The sequence below is a fragment of the Acanthopagrus latus genome, chromosome 6 (assembly GCF_904848185.1).
Source record: "Acanthopagrus latus isolate v.2019 chromosome 6, fAcaLat1.1, whole genome shotgun sequence".
Lineage (NCBI taxonomy): Eukaryota > Metazoa > Chordata > Actinopteri > Spariformes > Sparidae > Acanthopagrus > Acanthopagrus latus.
The window spans coordinates 16,707,621-16,727,971 of record NC_051044.1 but is presented as its reverse complement, the minus strand read 5'-3'; the positions used below and the strand labels follow the sequence as shown (position 1 = coordinate 16,727,971).

At 40.8% G+C, this 20,351-nt stretch overlaps 3 protein-coding genes across 5 annotated transcripts; 2 read left to right on the top strand and 1 right to left on the bottom strand.

The window, feature by feature from the left end:
- The first annotated feature begins 804 nt into the window (after window positions 1-804).
- ssu72 (SSU72 homolog, RNA polymerase II CTD phosphatase) lies at window positions 805-6,115 on the top strand. Its single transcript, XM_037100546.1, has 5 exons — window positions 805-1,093; window positions 2,071-2,214; window positions 4,516-4,655; window positions 4,806-4,924; window positions 5,229-6,115. The coding sequence occupies exons 1-5, from the start codon at window positions 1,014-1,016 to the stop codon at window positions 5,328-5,330; spliced, it is 585 nt and encodes a 194-aa protein (XP_036956441.1). The 5' UTR covers window positions 805-1,013; the 3' UTR covers window positions 5,331-6,115.
- A 1,042-nt stretch (window positions 6,116-7,157) lies between these two features.
- LOC119020837 (THAP domain-containing protein 2-like) lies at window positions 7,158-13,110 on the top strand. Of its 3 annotated transcripts, none has more exons than XM_037100539.1 (5): window positions 7,158-7,340; window positions 11,487-11,679; window positions 11,788-11,889; window positions 11,983-12,211; window positions 12,414-13,110. In XM_037100539.1, exons 1-5 carry the CDS (start codon window positions 7,261-7,263, stop codon window positions 12,425-12,427), a joined length of 618 nt encoding a protein of 205 aa, XP_036956434.1. In that variant the 5' UTR covers window positions 7,158-7,260; the 3' UTR covers window positions 12,428-13,110. The 3 variants fall into 3 exon arrangements, with proteins under 3 accessions (XP_036956434.1, XP_036956433.1, XP_036956435.1); XM_037100538.1 differs by lacking the exon at window positions 7,158-7,340 and adding an exon at window positions 10,089-10,301; XM_037100540.1 differs by lacking the exon at window positions 7,158-7,340 and adding an exon at window positions 10,308-10,552.
- A 279-nt stretch (window positions 13,111-13,389) lies between these two features.
- atad3 (ATPase family AAA domain containing 3) lies at window positions 13,390-19,562 on the bottom strand. Its single transcript, XM_037100484.1, has 16 exons — window positions 19,219-19,562; window positions 18,344-18,420; window positions 17,967-18,068; window positions 17,781-17,840; window positions 17,617-17,686; window positions 17,355-17,520; window positions 17,071-17,140; window positions 15,882-16,037; window positions 15,721-15,777; window positions 15,500-15,625; window positions 15,289-15,413; window positions 15,110-15,161; window positions 14,928-14,998; window positions 14,628-14,795; window positions 14,241-14,349; window positions 13,390-14,161 (listed from the first exon to the last, which is right to left on the bottom strand). The coding sequence occupies exons 1-16, from the start codon at window positions 19,409-19,411 to the stop codon at window positions 13,703-13,705; spliced, it is 2,061 nt and encodes a 686-aa protein (XP_036956379.1). The 5' UTR covers window positions 19,412-19,562; the 3' UTR covers window positions 13,390-13,702.
- Between the last annotated feature and the right edge of the window lie 789 nt (window positions 19,563-20,351).

The window sequence follows — 20,351 nt, the reverse complement described above, 5'->3', positions numbered from 1 at the left end:
ATCAGAATCAGTGTTTTTTGTATCTGGTTGACAATAAAGGTAATTTGTTTAAAACAAAAACAACAACAACAACAAAAAAAAGCTCTGAGCCAGCATGCAATCTGCAAAGTAAGTTATATAAGTCTAGTGGAGTAAATGTACAATATTTGCCATGTAGTGGAGTGGGAATATAAAGCTGGATATAAAAGGGATGTACTCAAGTAAAGTGCTAGTACCTCATATATCCATATAGGTGCAGTACCTAACTATATGTACTTAGTTACATTTCATCACTAATATCCGGATGGTTACACTGGATACAAATGTGTCCTAATATATGATCAGCCCAGGAGTGGATGTTGGATATATCCTCCATCATGGTATGTTCAACTTGACATTGAAAAGTCAAATTACTGGCCTACATAGTGATTTTGTAATATTATCAGAAATCTACATTTCTGCACATTGGGCATCTTAAATACCAGCTGAAACAAATTAGTAAATTAAAGAGAAAAGTATATAATCAAACAGGGAATAAAAGTAAACACTCTATTTGTATAGCAGAGTATTTTGCCTTGCCCCTCAGGTTTAAATAGCAGTGGTTTCAGTATGTGTTTGTGTTAACAGATTTTAATCACCAATTAACTGATTTATTTGCATTTAAAAAATGTCCTGAGTGTTTTGATACCCACTGTTACTGTAGTAAAATATAGCTTTCAAGGAAAATCTTATTTTTCACGATTGTTTATTGACGTCATGTCTACGTCGCTACATTTTTCAGCATGAGAAGTAGGAAGCCCCGCCCACAAATTACATCAGTAGTTAAAGCCGTATTCAACTGTAGCTGCGCCGCCATTTTAACTTCCTGCCTCAATAGAAGACGAGCCAGTCGCACAGTATTTGTTCTCGAAACGTTCTGTTAGTTAGCTCAACATAGGGGTTTTTCGTGTTCATTGTTCCTCACAGGGATCAAACTAACTACCTCTATTAGTTTCTGACAGCGTGTTTAGGTTAGGTTCAGCCGGAGAGTCGCAATGCCGAGCCACCCGCTGCGTGTAGCGGTTGTGTGCTCGAGCAACCAGAACCGCAGTATGGAAGCGCACAATATCCTCAGGTAAAGATGGGCCGCCGGGAACCGAAGAGAAGGGACACGTCCACGAAGTGACCGAAATATGTGCGGCATCGAGCCGTTTTCTGAGCCGGTATCGGATCATGCCGACACGTTAACTGACAGCCCGTCGGGCCTGAGCGCAGTTAACAATGGACTCGCTCTTCCACAGGGGCGGTGGCGTACTTTAAAACCTGGTTTCTGGCGAGGTTTTAGGGTTCCGTTTGCCCTCCGCTAACTGTCGCACAGATTTGTGTGCTTTCAAACAGGTTAAGATTTCAGGAAAAAAATACTGGTCTAAGTTATTAGGTCGTTTTTCCCCTCACATGTTGACAAGAGCGCCCCCCTGAAGGGAATATTCCGGAAGGGAGCAACTGCAGCCATGCGATACTGGGGAGTTTAGCAGCTTTGATCAGCCTCACAATCACGCGCCTCAAAATCTTTTTTTCTAGGTGTGTTAGTTTTTAAACCATAGGTGTGTGTTAGTTTGGGATTGTTCAGACAGTTCACACTTGGTCTCATTTGTAGCTGTTCTTTTCCCACTGGAAAACAGTGCACCTTTGTCTTGGACTGAAGGAGTTGCAGATCAACAAAGTCATCGTGTGATCAGCTGATTTTATTTATTTATTTTATTTTTTATTTTTTTAAAATCCCCTGTTAGTATTGTTTTGCAAAAAGTCCAGCTCTTATGTAGACAATGTGTTCCAGACTGATTCTGACACAGCTCAGGAGATGAGCTGGAAATGGGCTTAGACTCTTGGCGTGCAGTGATGCCTTAATTCAGCATTTGAGAAGTATAACGGGACCACATGAAACATTGGGTGTAAAGAAACGCTCACCTCTCTGGATACCTCGCTCTTGAAGCATGGAAAGATTGCATTGTGCTTGTGTTTTTAACTTTTTTTTTTTTTTTTTTTTTTTTTTAACAGTTGTTGCCAGAAATGTTATGTAATGTACTCTCTTGTCCTTTTTCATCTTTGCAGCAAACGTGGATTTGATGTGCGTTCATTTGGGACGGGGTCTCACGTGAAGCTACCCGGTCCTGCCCCGGATAAGCCAAATGTGTATGACTTCAAAACGACATATGTACAGATGTACAACGACTTGGTCCGCAAGGACAAGGAACTGTATCCCCTTCTCACTCACTTTATCTACACACAAACACACATACGGTATACTGGAACCAGATAAGTATACATGGCCCATGTCCATGTATCCTGTTTTAGATATTGATCTTTGTGGGAGTTCATGCAGGTGATGGTGTTTGAACAGTACAGCAGATGGGAGTGCACTGATGGGTAAATGACATGCAGAGATTTTTGAATATGTGACACTGTATATGTTCAGATGGTGGAGAAACCTCTTGCAGTACAACAGCTGTGATGCAGTAAGTACAATTTGGTGAAGATCATAAAGAAGTTTTTGCTGAGCCCATCAGATTTAAATCTGTCCTCATTTCTAAAACCCCCCCATCCTATACTCTTTTTAATGACTCTTGTTGAGCGTAATACGTGTTACCACTATTGTTCCTCACTAGTGGAGTTTCCCTCCGTTTTACAGTGTCTTTCTTGGTGCCACAGTATATTTGTTGCCATTTGAGTACCATAGAAACAGAGTAGTGATTCCTGGAAAAACTTCACCTAATTCCGAGGTGAACTGAGAAGGGGAAAACTCCAAAGAGGTCAAAAAGCTGCAGCAACATTTGAAGTATAAAGACAGTTTTTAATTTTTTAATATGATGTAGACAATGACACATTTTGACCTAGTTATGCAGTTTGAGTAGAAAGTTAGTCTTCTTACTGGCTTTCAATTGGATTTGGTTCATTTATATTTTGTAGTCAATATTTTCAGTAATTCTTAATTTAATTACTGGTGCAACAGTGATGAATACTGTTAAAGTAGGTATGAGGGGAAAAAACAAAAAATGGATGTTGAAAAGCTCCCTTTGCTACAAAATACAGTGTTCACAAGTAGATAGTACTAACTGAAAAAATGACTAACAGGACATTTAACAAAAATCTGTCAACGTGGTTAGGCTGTACTTAAATTCAGGGTTAGAACAGTCAACTTTTTACAGAAATGTTTACCTGACACAAATTGTACTCAGATTTAACATATTGACTTAAATTCCCAAAAGAACTGCTTGTTAGTGAAGGTGTAAATGTGAATGCCACCTAACTACAATGCTCAAAACCATGGGTCTTAGGAAAGCTTGTGATGTGTGAAGTTAAGTCAAACTGCAGTCATGAGTGATTTCCCCACATTGTCTTAGTACAAAACTGTCTCAGACACTTTGACTTAATCAAAATTGTTGCTGTTATTGCTCCTGTCAATAAGTACTGAAGGGTGGTACTTTTTTGGTTTTTATTCATGAGTAATCCACACATTATCAGTATCAGTCTAATGTGAAATCATCCTCCCCAGCTTCCAAGTCTTTGAATTTCTCTTAATTATGGTTAAATATAGTTATTCCAATTAAACAGACCTCTTAATTTAAATTCTAGGCATTAGGAAAGATGTACTTCACCAAATGTTTACTTGCTATTGTGCTATTGCAAAGGAAATTACTGTATCTAAGTTTAAATCAGGAGTTAATAATTTGTAGATAAATGTTTTTCTCAATTGGTGCGATCCAAAATCTGCTTGATAGATATTCCCCAGATGTCAAACACACAAAAAAGCTCCAGTGAACCTTGACATTTTGTCAACACATTAGTTTGAGAGGTCAGATTTGTTTTATGCATGTCAAAGGTGCTGTGCTACAAATTGTAATCTAGTTTTCCCGTGTATTGAGTAGATGTACCTACTGCCTCTTAAAAACTCAACTATTTCCTGTTATCTTGAGACTTTGCAAAATATAGTCCACTGTTGGAGACAATTCACAGTAGTGGTGTCTTTTTTTTAAAATTTATGCTGTGTACCCAGTGGTAACTTGCAGGATGGCCATGTGGGATCAGAGGTACATGGACTTTGTCTCTATTTTTTTTTTTTTTTTTTTTTAAATGGAGCACTGGTGTGAATACTAACATCTGTTTTAAAGACAGTCAGCATTGGCCTTCTCGTATGGCTTGTTTATAACATTAATATTAAAACTTTGTTGAATCAGTTAATTACAGAAATGTGCTGTCAAAGTTAAGTTACAAATGATTGGTGTAGCTCTGAAATGGCCTTTTCCCCAAACAAATAATTGCATACTTTTTAGACACCACTAGATGGCGCTGCAGTTTGTTTAATACAAACACTCACTGAATTCAAGCGTATCCCCACAATGCAGATATAGTCTCATTAATACAAATGAATATCTTAGTTTCCCATAGGCTTATTTGTTGTTGGCAGGCATTTTTCAACCTGTCTCTGATGAGAGTGTTGTACTGCCTTGAAATGTTTCCATCGATCCTGCTGTGTTCCTTGACCTCCCCACTCTTCAGATACACACAGAATGGCATCTTGCACATGCTGGACCGCAACAAGCGCATCAAATCAAAGCCTGAGCGTTTCCAAAGCTGCAAGGATAAGTTTGACCTGGTCATCACCTGTGAAGAGAGAGTCTATGACCAAGTGCTGGAGGGTGAGGCTTCTATGAAGACATGTCTAATCACATAAGGGCAACAGTTAGTCACTCAGAGCCCCTTGCCAGAAAACTGCTTTGATTATAATTTCTGATGCCACGCGACTTTTTGCTGCTTCTGATTGTCTCTTATCTGTTTTTGCTCCCCAGACTTGAATTCAAGAGAGCAGGAAACTCTACAGCCTGTGCACGTCATCAATGTAGATATTCAGGATAACCATGAGGAAGCCACGCTGGGCGCCTTCCTCATCTGTGAGCTGTGTCAGTGTGTGAGTGTCTCCCACCAAGGTTCTTTAGAAAACATTTGCTTTAAGTATTTAATTACATTCTGGGTTAATAATGAACATTTCTAATTATTATATTACATCATGCAATGAAACTATATTTGATATGAATAAAATGTCTTCAGGTGAACTCAGTCTGCCACCAAAAGAAAAGAGTTGGTGGTCACCTATTGAAATGATCATGCTTTAAATGTTGCTAGATTAATTGTGCAGGGATTGTTTTTTGTTCTGAATTAGCAGTGTGTGCAGGCAAGCTGTGTTTGATTTGATTTGTCCTCCACCCCTGCAGATCCAGCACACTGACGACATGGAGAATGAAATCGATGAGCTCCTACAAGAGTTCGAGGAGAAGAGCAACAGGCCTTTTCTCCACACTGTCTGTTTCTACTGATACACAATTTAAAATTTGCAATAAATACAGACCCAGATCACAAGCAATCAAATAATAGGTTATGTACAACACAGTACATACACATTGTGTGCCTACACAGTCACACATACACACACATGCACACAGCTTTGGGTCAGGGCCTAACAAAATGGCTGCTGCTGGATATATTGGTGATGATGGGTTTCTCCTCTATGCAGAGGTAGCTCGCTGCTCTCGCTCTGCCTTTATTTCTCCAGATCAAGGTCAGGCCAAGGTCCTCCCTGCATCCCAGACCAGTGAAAACACTCAACCATGTCTCCTCAGGGAGAACCATAACACCTACACCCACAACTGGATGACTCCTTACAAGTTGTTAAGTACATCATATGGATGCAGATTTTTTTCCCCCCTCCAGATTATATATAATTGTGATTCATTTCAGCATATTTGTCAGATTTTTATTCCTGATCTGGGACAGTGTACATGTGGAGGAGCATTAATTGATTTGAATGCGTGTTTCTGTTCGACAGTGTGTTGTATATTAAGATTAAGTTGAAGTGGGTGGGATAGTAATGAATAACCAAACCTAGACCTCTCTGAGGATCTCCTCCAATCTGTTTCCAGTATGTGTTGATTCATATTTAAACTTGGATATGCTATTTTTCAGGGCATAGTATTTTTTTCTTTTGTAAATGTACAAGAATTGAAGCGTTGTAATTATTTGCAAACTGCGAGCTCTGCTCAGAGTGCCTGATTTTTCTGTATGTACATATGAATCCAGTAAAGAAAAACATCTCTAAGAAACATGTCATGAATCTTTATTTGCTTTATGTTATTTGGTTTGTGGTGATTTTATTAGAGCATTCATGCAAGACTGCCTGACAAACAAGGTTCTTAAAAATAAATGTCGAAAGTACCTGTCTTTTTCACATTTCACTTAGACACTGGGGATCTTTTTGGACAAGTAATGGCAAAATGTAATGATTTAAAACGTGCACCATATAGTTTTGGGAAAGAAAGGAAAATGTACAATATAATTTTGGTAAAAACAAAATACAATGAACATGCTGTCCTCAAAGGGGAATTAAGTCCCCAGAAGAGTTTATATGAAATTTGTGACAGGATATTGCATGAGGATATTGTATCATAGCTGATCTAGCGCATTTTTAAAGCAGTTTATTTAACAGCACACCAATAATCAGAAAATGCTGAATATCTGCCCCAATAATCCGCCTGATATTATTTCATAAGTGATTAATGGTCCTGTCAAAATGCATAGAAATGCACAGATCTAGTCTTTAAAACTTTTCTTTCAAACAAAAAATCGTATATTACTAATTTTTAACAGTCCCACTTTTTTGTCAGACTGAACTTGCACAATTAACTTGACTTATATGCAAGCAAATATATATTTATATAGTGATTTGTTCCTTTTATATTTTTAAAGATAATATAAGACGATGATTTCAAAACGTGTGAATGCTTTTGAAAACTTAAACCAAGAAAATCAGGTTATTTTTGATATTTCACACGTAGGCTTCAGTTGTCTAACAGACCCCAACTTTTTATGTTATTCTTGTCTTTCCCTTCATTTTGTTATCTGTTGTTTAATTCAAAATTATATTTACTGTGAAGTATATTTAATGCAACTTTTAGAAGGCAAACTGTTTGGAATATGTCCGTGTTTTGAATGAAGTGAAATCACTCAATCAAAATAAAAAAATAAAAGTTACCGGATATTGTAGTGATCACTTCCGGTTTGTGAGACGCGTCTCTGACGTCGACGCCCATAGACATATAAAGAGCAGACGCCGCAACGGCTGCCGGGCAGGGAGAAATGCGGCGGCCATCTTGGGGCGGTCGTTCTACTCCGAGTTGAATGAATGTAGGCTACTACGAAGAAAGAAAAGAGAATAATAAATAAGTTTGAGTTGAGAAGCAGGGAGAAAAGATGCCGCAGCATTGCGCAGCTTATTCCTGCTCTAATCGCCGGACTTTACTGAACAGGAGTCGGGGGATTACTTTTCACAAGTAAGATTTAACTTACTATTTGTTGTCTTTTGTAACGATTTTCCGCCATACCTATCATTTTTTACAAATCAGTTTTCTACCACCCCAGTTAGTTTAGAAACATGTATTTAAGGTCGAAATGCTACGTTGCGTTACATACAACAGATCATCTGATTGTAGAATAGTTTTCATTACATGTTATTCTCTCTGCTTTGTGACACAAGTCTGAGCATGTAGAGCAGGGATCACCAACCTTTTTGAAACTGAGAGCTACTTCATGGCTACCGAGTCATACGAAGGGCTACCAGTTTGATACACTCTTCTGAAATAACAAATTTGCTCAGTTTGCCTTTAGTTACATATGATTATTAATTATTAATGATACTCATCTATGTGAAGACACAGATCACGCTAATGGTTTCTCACAATAATTATCAACAATGACTTAACAACCTGGGAGACAAATAATATCAATATTCAGTTTTCATTTTTAGAACAGGCCTGAGGGCTACTCATGTGGCCCTAGGGGGCTCCCTGGTGCCCACGGGCACCACGTTGGTGACCCCTGATGTAGAGGCATTCCACTTCCTTCCCATCCCCATTTGTTATCCAGGTTTTGTTTTAGTCACTCATGATTCTCTCTCTCTCTCTCTCTCTCTCTCTCTCTCTCTCTCTCTCTCTCTCTCTCTCTCTCTCTCTCTCTCTCTCTCTCTCTCTCTCTCTCTCTCTCTCTCTCTCTCTCTCTCATTTCTCACTCATTGACCTGATATGAGTTATATTGATACTCTATATATGATTTATATATATTTTCATATTCTCTGATATATAAATGTATGTATCTATACATACATACATACATACATACATACATACATACATACACACACACACTGCTCACAAAAATTAAAGGAGCACTTTAAAGAAACACATTAGATACATCAGATCTCAATATGAAGTTGGATATCTATACAAATAACGACAGGGCAATGTCTTAGGAACAAAAGGATGCCAAGTCTTTTAATGGAAATAAAAGTTTTCAGCCTACAGAGGGCTCAATTGTGTAGACACCCTAAAATCAGAGTGAAATGAAGATGTGGCAGGCTAGTCCATTTTTTCAAAAACTTAATTTCTGCAACTCAAAATGCTTTTCAGTATCTTGTGTGGCCCCCATGAGCTTGTATGCATGCTTGACAATGTCGCGGCATGCTCCTAATGAGACGACGGATGGTGTCTTGTGGCATTTCCTCCCAGATCTGTGTGAGGGCATCCCTGAGCTGTTGTACAGTCTGAGGAGCAACCTGGCGGCGCCTAATGGACCGAAACATAATGTCCCACAGATGTCCTATTGGGTTTAAGTCAGGGGATCATGAAGGCCATTCAATTGTTTCAATTCCTTCATCCTCCAGGTACTGCCTGCATACTCTTGCCACATGAGGCCGGGCATTGTCGTGCATTAGAAGGAAACCAGGACCTACTGCACCAGCGTAGGGTCTGACAATGGGTTGAAGGATTTCATCTCGATACCTTATGGCAGTCAGAGAACCATTTCCTAGGCAGTAGAGGTCTGTGCGTCCCTCCATGGATATGCCTCCCCAGACTATCACTGACCCACCACCAAACCTGTCATGTTGAACGACGTTGCAGGTAGCATAACGTTCTCCTTGTCTTCTCCAGACTCTTTCACGTCTACCACAGGTGCTCAGGGTGAACCTGCTCTCGTCTGTGAAAAGTACAGGGCGCCAGTGGCGGACTTGCCAATTCTGGTGTTCTTCAGCAAATGCCAGTCGAGCTCCACGGTGCTGGGCAGTGAGCACAGGGCCCACTACAGGACGTCAGGCCCTCAGGCCACCTTCATGAAGTCTGTTCCTGATTGTTTGGGTAGAGACATTCACACCAGTGGCCCTCTGGAGGTCATTCTGTAGGGCACGAGCAGTGCTCAGCCTGTTCCGCCTTGCACAAAGGAGCAGGTATCGGTCTTGCTGATGGCTTGAGGACCTTCTACGGCCCTGTCCAGCTCTCCGAGAATAACCACCAGTCTCCTGAAATCTCCTCCATGTTCTGGAGATTGTGCTGGGAGACACATTAAACCTTCTTGCTGCAGCACGTGTGGATGTGCCATCCTGGAGAAGTTGGACAACCTGTGCAACTTCTGTAGGGTTAAGGAATCGCCTCATACTGCCAGTAGAGATAATTACGCAAGCCAAAACCAGCATGAGTGAAAAATCCGCCAAAAAAGATCAAGAGGGAGAAACTTGAAATGACCTCCACATGTAAAACCAGTCCTGTTTTGAGGGTTTTGTAATTGTTGCCACTGTGGTGCACCTGTTGTTAATTCCATGAACACCAATACAGCTGAAAGTGATTAACAATGCCCTCAGCTGCTTAACCAACCAGAAAATTATCAGACAGGTTTAACTGATTTCATGCCAGGCCCAATAAAAAAAGTGTCCCTTTAATTTTTGTGAGCAGTGTGTGTGTGTGTGTGTGTGTATAGATAGATAGATAGATAGACTATATGATTTCTGTTGTGTTTATAGTGTTTGCAAAATACCTATCATACATCAGAATATTCTATTACTGTTAATCCATTTATAATGAATAAAATACGCCGGCCCATGTGTCCTGTGTCATAGCTATAATGTATGACGATTACAGCAAAAAAAAAAAAAAAACGCGTGAAAATCAGTTTCTATATCAGAGTTACGATTGATTAAATGCGCTGACACCTAATCGCGCCTGCTGAACAGATTACACTGAGTGGAACGGGTGACCGCCCCAAGATGGCCGCCCCAATTCTCATCAGCGCCAACAGGCAGCAGCGTTCGACGCGGTGTCTACTCTTTATATGTCTATGGTCGGCGCCATATTGCAGCGTGGTTCTGGCCAGTTCAAAACAGGGAACATGCCAGACTTCTGTGCAGCTGTTGGATGTTCCAATGAAAGAAGTGCCAAAACAAGGGACGAGGGAATAACATTTCACAGGCGAGAAGTTATTTTCTAAAATATTTCACTGTCAGGAATGTGCTGGATTAGTTGTATCGATATGGAGTGAAATCATACAGTAGAATCCGCATCCGGCTCGTCAGATGCGTCAGTGCCGCCGCCATTGTGTGGCGGGGTTGTGACCCGTTCAAATAGCAGAGAGAGTAGAAAATGCCATGTTTCTGTGCTGCTGTAGGATGTTCTAATCGGAGAAATGCCAAAACCAAGGAACAGCGAATAACCTTTCACAGGTGCGAAGTCATTTTACTGTTACATACTTGTTGAATTTCATACAAGTTTTCCTTATTTTAATGATAACACTATGTATACCAAACTGAAAAAAAAAAACATTAAAAAAAAATAAAAAGATGAGCACTTTTGAAGTTTACAAATCACTTAGATGCCAATAGAGATATTTATTGATTAGCTATGGCTCTCTCTGTGTCGTTTTGTTCAGTAGTCTTACATAAACCTACTTTAAATTGTTTGTTTACAACTGTGACATGATGCACATTATTTATATTTATTAACCTGGTGTTTGTCTAACAAGTGGAACTGTACATCTGGACAACCCTGCCGATGCAGTGTGTCTATATTTATACAACACATAAAATAATTGAAAACAGAATTATGGAGACCGCCAGAAATGTATTTAATCCTTTTACTTTAGTGGTTTGTTGTTATTATTCCTTTTTTTGTTATTAACTTTTTACACTTATGCACATTTATCAAATTATAAGCAAAATGATATGGCAGAAACTTTACAATGCAGAAAGAGAAGATGATGTATTTAGATAAGTAAATTATAGAATAAATAAATAACAGAATGGGTAATATTTCAATATGAAAACTTCACTCCAATGAACATCAGCAGGTAATAAGGTATCGTCATGTTTTGTTTTGTTTTTTTAAGTAACTGCCCTGTTACTGAGGAAAGCTGACTTATGTCAGTGAAAAAAAACACATTTTGATTTAAGTGAGTGTATGTCCATAAGATACTGAGATTGAAAATCATCAATTATCTGCTATGTCTTTCCATGTGTTTTTGTGTTAATTAGTCCTAAATTTTGTAATTTAAAGGTTTGTTTGTTTACCTGGAACTGAGACAACTTATGTTCCTGAACTGTAGCTACATAGTATGCACAGTTTCATAGTGTTTTTCAGATGGACTTGTTCTGTGTACAGGTTCCCAAAAGATAAAGTCAAAAGACGGGCATGGACAGCAGCACTGAGGAGAAGGGACTTTAAGCCAAATGACCGCTCAGTCATCTGCAGCTGCCATTTCAAGTCGGATGACTTTGACATGACCGGACAGACAACTCGTTTAAGAGAAGGAGTGATCCCGTCAGTTTTTGGATTTTCTGACCGTCATTGCAAAGTATGTGTCATTGTCAAATTGTTTCTACATAAGTAGAAGTTTCATATAATATCTTCGTCTAAAGTAGGCTAAGCTGTTACAAATTGTACATTTTGACTGTATCTCCAGGTGCCCACTAAACCCAGGACAACCAGAACCTCACTAAAAGCTGTTACACAAATTCCAGAAGTTCCTGTTAAGCTGTCAGTGAAACGAGAGGAGTCGACCTCAGTGAGTGCAATCATTTAAAATGTTTAAAATGCCCATGCTGTGTAATTTATGAAGTGAGGAGATTCATTTTTTGTTAAAATTGATATCTTTCAGAATCATCAGTATGCCCTTGAGCAGGATCATCAGTATGCCCTTGACCCAGTTCAAGTCAAGAAAAAGTTAAGTGAGGCTCAGAAGAGAATAGAAGAGTTGCAGCGGGACTTAAGAAATGCCAAAGATCGGGAAAGAAGACTTAAGAAGACGGTGAAATCCCTGGTTAAGGAGTTAAAACACAAAAATATGCTAACAAAGGAACTACAGGAGGAGCTTGACTTGTACTCTGGTTGGTTCATTGATACTCCTTATTTTAAAATTATTGAATATGTGTAAAATGTATAATTTTGTGTTGGTATAGCTCAGTTTAAGATTGTAGCCCAACACCTGTTTTGAAATATTAACTAAAAATATTTAATTGAGCTTCAGTCTCCATCATTTCTTGTGATTAAATTATCTGTGATTTCCTCATGTTTTGCCAAATCTTTCAGATCTTCCAGTATGACTCATCAAGCAGCACCACACCTTCACTCCTGCTCAAAAGGACTAAATGTACACGGACGTAAAGCCTGCAAGTATTTGAGAGAATCAGCATGCTGGTAACATGCTGAGGTTTTCTCTACTTGATCTAGTGCTTTACCTGAAGCAGCCGTTCGCAGACTGTGGACCCCAAGCCTGGATTTAACTGATCACTTTCAGATGCTAAAACAACTAAAAAAATGTAAAGATCAGTCAAGCATGTTCAGGATGACTCCCTCATGGATGTTGGAGTTTGCACTGATGAGACCATTGTGGCACGTGAGGCCCCCCGTGTTGATGGTTGTTGTACTGCAAGGCCACTATAAAAACACCCATCGCCTACTTAATTATTCCAGACCAGACACCCAAAAAAGCTTTGCTACAGCATGCTGTACCGGCAGTACATCACTGAAGTATTAAAGTGCTGTGTTTGAGACAATGGATGACATTTATACAACATCAACATGTTGCCTGTATCACAGGAGACTGCCAGTGCACAAGGACCTGCCTGATGTCCACCCGATGCAAAACTTTGCTTTCATAAACATTTCTATCCTCTGATGCCCTGTATGTATATTTTTTTGTACCTAATGTGTGACTTAAAATGTAAATGAGCAAAATATGTAACTATAAATGGAATATGGAATTAAAAGACAATTGTGAAACCTGCTAGTGTGGCAAATTTGTTGCTGCAATGAACAGGAGTGGGTTATATACCGTACTCTCTACCTGTGTAAATCTGAGTAACGGTAACACACGCACACACATCATGCTCAGGTATTATGTCTTGAACCAGTTCTATTTTTTTTTTTTGGGTCTACAAATTGAGTGCAGTAGTTCCCCATCAGCACAACTGGAATTACCAGATTGATGATTAATTATTTGAGTTTCTTAAAATGTAATCCAAGCTTGAGTGCATGTAACATAATCTGAAAGAAACACCAGAACTTTTACCATTTATAAAAAATCTGATCCATTTAATCATTCCAACAGACACGCCACTGTGCACAACACTTATATACTGTTATTACAGACACAGTCTGGTTTCCATGTTGACTTGTACGATCTATATTATATATATTAGAATGAAACCATCTCAGGCGTCATTCGTGTTTTGAATTGTTAATCGGTGCCCCACCACTGATTTCATCTTCTGTCGTAGACAGTCCAACAGACTTTAAGACATTAACTGACAGGCTAGTTAAATGGGCAGGATGCTAATCTTTATAATCCGGACAGCCCCACTGAAAAAATCTACAACTCAAACTGGAGTTCCGTCTTTTGGAGGCGGTGACCCAGTTTTGCCTTCTTTATCCACCTTGCCCTCACTGTCAGTAGAGGCTGCAGGGTCAACTAAACTCTCTGCTGCTGTTGTAGCTTCTGCTTTGACGGTGTCTTCACAGTCCTGTCCAACTGGGATGGCACCTTTGCCTTCTTCGGATTGGTCGGCATTTAAAGGAGGTGCTATACTTTCACCTTCTTGTTTCTCAAGGATGGGAACGATCACGTCCTCTGCCTGAGGGGCATCACTTAGTGGCAGAGTAAAACCCATTTTTCCTCCAGTGGCTGTTGCCCCAGCTGGAGGGGGTGTAAGGGTCTGAGCCTCCTCCTCTGCATGCAGCCAGTTCATCTTCTGGAGGTGTTGCTTGACAGCATCGTCAACTCGGGCGTCAATCATGGCCTCTGTCAGGACGCCGTCTTCAGAGGAATATGCTGCCGCCTACAGCACATGAAAAAAATCTTTAAGAAAATTAAGTTAAGGATTACGACATTAAGATTTATATCTACAGGATACACACCTGCCAGGCCACACCCAGCTTAGAGATCTCTCTTCCAGACATGCCCTCTGTCCGCTTCGCTATCTCAGAGCATTTTTTACCGTAGTCGAACTGTGCAAGCTTCATCCTCCTGCAAAAAGACACACACACACACACAATGATAAGAGAAAGGCAAAAGCAAAGATTCTTCCTTTGTTTTGTTCACTGTGATGCAGTTTCTTTCTGACTGTGTTGTGTTTTTAATCGCTCAGTTCCCCCCCCACCACCACCTTTCATCCTCCATCACACATCTGATCTCCTTCTCCTTGTAATTAGCGCCTCAGCATGGCTGGCCAGTATCAGACAGGGAGGACTGAGTCTGATTACTTGTTTCAGTATGCATCCCAGTGTTGAAGGGATTGTACTCACTGCCTCCCTCCAGTGGCTGGCTCCAGCACATATTTGTCAAAGTACAACCGCACCAGCCTCTCCCTCTCCTCAGGACCCGGCAGAGCAAAATTCACTATTTCATCAATGCGGTCGTTTATGGCCCAGTCAAACTGCTCCGGCTGGTTACTGGCCAACACCAGCATAAACCTACAGGGAAAAAAAAGCCACTTAGAGACATGCTGGGAAGTCGCCAAGTTGGAACAGATAAAGCAAAATACAGTTTAAGACTACAACACGGTTATGGTTTACATTTTGCACAGAACATAAGTGAATGTTTACTTGTTGCTCTGTTCTCCAGTGCGATACAAGAATGCATTCAAAGTAGCTCTGAGGTCTTCACTGATCTTCTCCTACAAAAAAAAAACATGACAAAGATTCTGATTTATGTACCTGGAAGATAATGAAACTGCATGAAAAAATGTGTTTAACAGGTTTCTGGGAAATGAAACATGCAGACTTACAGTGGATCTCTTACGAAGGAATGCATCAGCTTCATCAACAAACAACAGAAGTCTGTAACAGGATAAAAAAACATGATAACATTCATCTGTTGATTTTGTATCTGGAGCTTAAAGTATTGCCATTTGTATATTTGCCTCATTTAATATAATTATCATGTATCACATATCATTTATCGTACCCGCGTCGACTCGTGGTTGCCCAGTCAAACACTTTGTGCATGGCTGTCACACCATCACGGCCCATTGGGGCAACGTCACCACCAGTCATAATTGCATAGTCCATCCCAGAATGCACTGCCAGCTTCTACTCCACACAAAAAGAGTAATCTCAGTGAGGCAAAAGAATCACTTCCCATGCATGTAAACGTTTACATCGGTCATCAGGTGTACCTTGGCAAACAGAGTTTTGCCCGTGCCTGGAGGCCCGTACATGAGGATGTTCCTGTACAGGCCGTTGTTTTGCCTCGTGTTCCTTGTTGCGATGGCGATGTCACGCACACGCTCTTCCAGAGAGGGCTGCAAGATGCAAAAATGCATTTGTATCAAGAGGTTACAAAACTTTACGAAAGGTGCGACGACATGAATTTTTAAAGACATTAATAGACACTTACACTGAGTACAACTCCCTCGAGAGCATCCTGTGGTTTGCTCTTCAGCCGTTTGGCCGTCTAAATAGATAAACCCGACAGAAAAAGTACAATTAGCATACGATAATCTGCAGTTAAGAACATGAGCAAATGATCAGTTGCTGATGCTGATGCTGATTAGCTACCTTGACTGGATGCTTGATTGCCTCTCCAACAGTGAATCGCGATGTTTCCCGCACCAGTGACGGCTTCCCGAGCCTGGCCTCGATGTAACGTCCCGCCACCCCGGTTGCATTTCGGGCTGAATAAACTCCCACAGCTAAAAGGGTCAGACCTGCCACCTGGTGAAGCATCAGCATTACACATTATTCAGACATAGGTCAAGGCAAAGATAACGAAAAACACTCAATTCAACCCATGTCAGGTTTGTCCACACCCATAGTCTTTTGTTTACGTGGACATTGTGGTTTATTTTGTTTACTGGATGTCATCAGATGTGTAATATAGAAAATTTAAACTTAATTTAAATTTAAATGTGTAGTGCTGTCACGAAATATGTACGTGATCATATATGACCTGCAGTGTTCACAAGCAACTTTTTTTGCAGAACCCAAGAGTCCTTTTAATTTATTGTTTTTTTTCTTGAGCTGTATCACCTCTGCCAAGGAGCTTATGTTTTCACCCATGACAATTTGTTTGTTTGTTGGTTCGTTCGTCAGTAGGATTTCATAAAAACTACTGAACAGATTTGTACAAAACTTGGACAGAGGATGAGTCTCAGAACAGACACCATTAACTTTTGATGACGATCCTACTCAAGGGACAGATACAGGATTTTTTTCTGACTTGAATCTTGCAGGTTAAATCTTATGAAATTAGTACTTAACCCTCTCTGACAATGGGCATTTCAAAAGTAAATGTAGGATGTATATGCTTAACAAGACAGAGGGGCACAAATGTAGGGATTAGAGGAGCTGTTTGAGTAAAGCTTCAGAAACATTTTTATACAACATTGCACCACATCACATGATGCAAGAAGAGTCGACGTCCATGACTGCCTCTGTTCAGTGTGCGGTAGTCAGTGAGTCTGAACGACTGCGAGCCGTAAAACAACTTGTTTTGTACAGTGAGGACTCTAAAGATGTGTGATGTGTAGTACTGGCCATTATATAGTCACTTTCATGAATTGCCCAGCATCACGTTATATCTGTAAATACATTTGTTGGTACTTTTACACCTAAATAACCTTTTTATGCAGAACACATATTTCCAAGAAGTTATTCAAAACTTGGTGTCGAATTCAGTTCTTATTGCTTATTTCTAATCACTGTAATCATTCACTGAGCTGATTGTGGATGTGAACAGATGCCTCACCGTGGCTGTGACTTTGTCCCAGTCTGACACAAAGGCCCTGAATCCTTCTCCAAACACAGCACCTGCAGTCCTGAGAGCAAATACCAGTTCGCTGTGAGGCAAGCCTTTTGGGCGTTTACAAGAGTCAAACAATTGATTAACCAGTAACTTGACACATAAATCTGACTGTTCCTGTTACATGAGGGCATGTTGGAGACTACATTTGTGTCCATACTTCAACATCTTTCATTTCTACATGATTCAATACACCAAGAAATTATAGTAATGATAATGTTGGATCTTACTTTATAGACTCCAGGACGGTCTGTCTGTGTTCTGCGGCCTTCAGACGGATCTGCTCGCGGATGATGTCGGCATTCTCTCTCTCCACGCGGGCTCTTGCTTTGGACTCGGCCTCTATGCGCAGGAGCTCATTCTTGTGCCTCAGCTCCATCTCGTGCTCTATCGTTGCTGTAAAAACCCATCACACGACAGGTACCAATGAGCCAGCACTCATTATTGTACAAAGCTTTCACAAGATCGTGTCATTAATGGTAGAGTGCCGACCTTTCCTCATGGCCTCCTGTTTCTGCACCGACTCCTCCTGTTTGCGGAGGTTCTCCTCATTCAGGGCTTGCTGTTGTAAAAAAACAAAACAAAACAAAACCGAATTTTAGTGCAGTGTTTCGTTATAAAGCTTTATATAATACAAATGTAGGGAATGAGCTTACTTGTTGCCGTAGTTGGTCCTCATATCGCTGTCTGGCCAGCTTATCTTGATACTGAGCCCTCTGTGATGAGATGGAAATCAACAAACTGTAATCGTGCAGCTCAAACCACTCTCTTTTACTCCAACATTTTACTTATGTTTTCCTTTAAAATACAAAAAGAAAAGGACAAGGCATTTCTGTTCTCACCGCTTGATGCTGCTTGGTCTCCTCGTTCAGAGTTTTCCTCCTCTCCTCTGCCTGGATTCGTATTTGGTCACCTTTCAGCTGCTCAACCGCTGCTTCGTACTCCTGTCGGAGGAACCAAGAAAAAACTGTCAAAAAAACTCAAGTAACAGACACATGAACATGTAGATCAAAAGCATGATCAGCAGGAATGTGCCATGAAGGTCCTCATAAAGACACAGAAGAAGAAACACATGGGGAGACCTGCAACGGGCAGTCGAATGATTGATTTTTTTGTGAATCAAAGGAAATTAGATGCCATTTATTTTGATCAATTAATCATTTCTGTCACATTTGCCGGTTACAGTTTTTTAAGGTGTGTGTGTGCGTTTCCTCCATACCTTCATTTTGCTCTGATACTCCATCTGAGTGGACTGCTCCTGCATCCGAGCCAGATCCAGAGCCTCTTTGGCATGTCCTGGATGGAGGCGAGAGAAAAGAGGCAACAATAGACAAGTGAGAGGTGTGATGGCTGAAGACGTGGACATTTTCAGAAAGCAATGTCACGTGGTGTGCTTCTGGATCCTGACTAGGGCTGCAATGGATACATTTTTTGAGTGACAATTAATCTGTAAAATGATTCACTGATTACTAAATTGCTCTATAAAATACAAAATATTGAAAAACTGTCACTCAGAGTTTCCCAAAGCTCAGGATGACATCCTCAAATATCTTGTGTTGACCACAGAGATGTTCAGTTCGCAGTCACAGAGAAGTTATGATATTGAAGATATTCACCAGTCTCTCCTCATCTACCTCCACTTAACAAATGTGGAAAATGTTTTAAAAAAAAAAAAAAGAAGAAGAAGAAGAAATCATGCAGACAAGATTAATCAATCAATTCGTGATCTATGTCACGTGTGTGGATCATGAGGAATTTGGGTGACACAAGCTGGCCTGCAAGGTGATGACCTTTGAACTCTGTCCACTAGTTTGAATGAAGGTGAGAGCAGGACAGCGTTGTTTCTCAGGAGCAGCTGGTAAATTCACAAAGATGAGTTTAGATCCATCTGTACAGCTGCGGGCTGTGAGGCTGGAGGCTCATTATCTTCGCTGCGGCATCACCGTGAGGAGCCGCAGCGTGGAGCAGAGAGGAGCAGAGAGGAGCAGGATGCTGGAGCACCATGTCTCCGGTGTGTAGTACCGGTGTCATACACTGTGTAAACATCCTCTCCGGTCACATCCACTGAGCTAACAGGCCCTCCTGAACACTTACGGGACTTGTCGAGCTCCTTGGCCGCCTGAGCAGCCCGCTCCAGCCCGGTGGGATCGAAGTTGCTCCATTTGTCCTTGGGTTTATCTCCACCGCCGCTGGAGCCTCCGGCCGGCGGCGGAGGTGGTGGAGGCTGAGCCGGGAGGCCGGGAGGCACCTCAGGCTGCCCCTTGTTCAGGCCGAACAGCCACGACATGATGGAAATTATAAATAAGGTACAGTTTGGCCGGTTCTGTGTGAGGCGAGAGGCTGCAGCTGCTACAGTACTGTCACTGCACTTCCTCCACACGCGTGTCACGCCGTAATCTTCCGCGCATGCGCCAGAGAAAGTCCGACAAACAGCGACCACGATTGGCTGTTAGCGAGTACGTCTTCTTTTCATTGGCTGTCCCAGCAGCTGTCCTCAGTAGAGGTCATTCATGTGGTCCCACCCAAAAACGATACGGCAACCGCGGAGGGACACAATACGTTTGATTCACATGGTTTTCGGTTGGTTGCATCAGGCAGTTTCAGGTTTTTTTGTAAGTCAAAGGTCACTGACATCAGTGTGATGTGACCTTTGTTTTTTAAACAGGGAGCACTCATCTAAACTAGTGAACTGTCTGGTCTTCATACCTGGGTCCTGTACCATTGGATGATAAGTTGAAGGTGAACTTTTGGGGAAGAGATTGTAGTTAGAAGAGAGAGACATCCAAACAAACTAAATAAACAAACTATCTTTGTGTTTATGAAAGACCTTCAAACAAACTGACCTTAAAGGACAACACAATTTTATACCGTTTTACTTTGGTTTGTATGTGGCGGACCCTGCCACCTTTCTAGCCTCAAACAGTGTTTGACCTGAGGACCTTATTTTCCTCTGAGAACAGCTTGTTCAGTGATACAAAAAATACACATTTGTGAGTTCATATTATTATTATACTGTAAATATTTTTATTTATTTTATTTATTTTTGCTGAAACTACACAGTGCCCATTAAGATCTTCATTTTCCTTGTGTCCTTGTAGCGCCTAATGTGCCTAAAAAAAGTGCCCCCTATAAAAGAATGACAACTGTAAGGACATAACAGCTGATATGAATTAACTCTCAACATCACATGCTCCAAACGTGACTGATGAAGAGAATCAACACAGGGA

Excerpts from the sequence above, each read along its gene's own strand:
- ssu72 (XM_037100546.1), top strand. The coding sequence starts at position 1,014 with ATGCCGAGCCACCCGCTGCGTGTAGCGGTTGTGTGCTCGAGCAACCAG. Across the intron at positions 4,656-4,805 it reads CTATGACCAAGTGCTGGAGG|ACTTGAATTCAAGAGAGCAG; the intron begins GTGAGGCTTCTA and ends TTTGCTCCCCAG. Across the intron at positions 4,925-5,228 it reads TCTGTGAGCTGTGTCAGTGT|ATCCAGCACACTGACGACAT; the intron begins GTGAGTGTCTCC and ends CCACCCCTGCAG.
- LOC119020837 (XM_037100538.1), top strand. The coding sequence starts at position 10,165 with ATGTCTATGGTCGGCGCCATATTGCAGCGTGGTTCTGGCCAGTTCAAA. Across the intron at positions 10,302-11,486 it reads GAGGGAATAACATTTCACAG|GTTCCCAAAAGATAAAGTCA; the intron begins GCGAGAAGTTAT and ends TTCTGTGTACAG. Across the intron at positions 11,890-11,982 it reads AACGAGAGGAGTCGACCTCA|AATCATCAGTATGCCCTTGA; the intron begins GTGAGTGCAATC and ends GATATCTTTCAG.
- atad3 (XM_037100484.1), bottom strand. The coding sequence starts at position 19,411 with ATGTCGTGGCTGTTCGGCCTGAACAAGGGGCAGCCTGAGGTGCCTCCC. Across the intron at positions 17,841-17,966 it reads AGACCAAGCAGCATCAAGCG|AGGGCTCAGTATCAAGATAA; the intron begins GTGAGAACAGAA and ends ATCTCATCACAG. Across the intron at positions 17,687-17,780 it reads AGGACCAACTACGGCAACAA|CAAGCCCTGAATGAGGAGAA; the intron begins GTAAGCTCATTC and ends TTTTTACAACAG.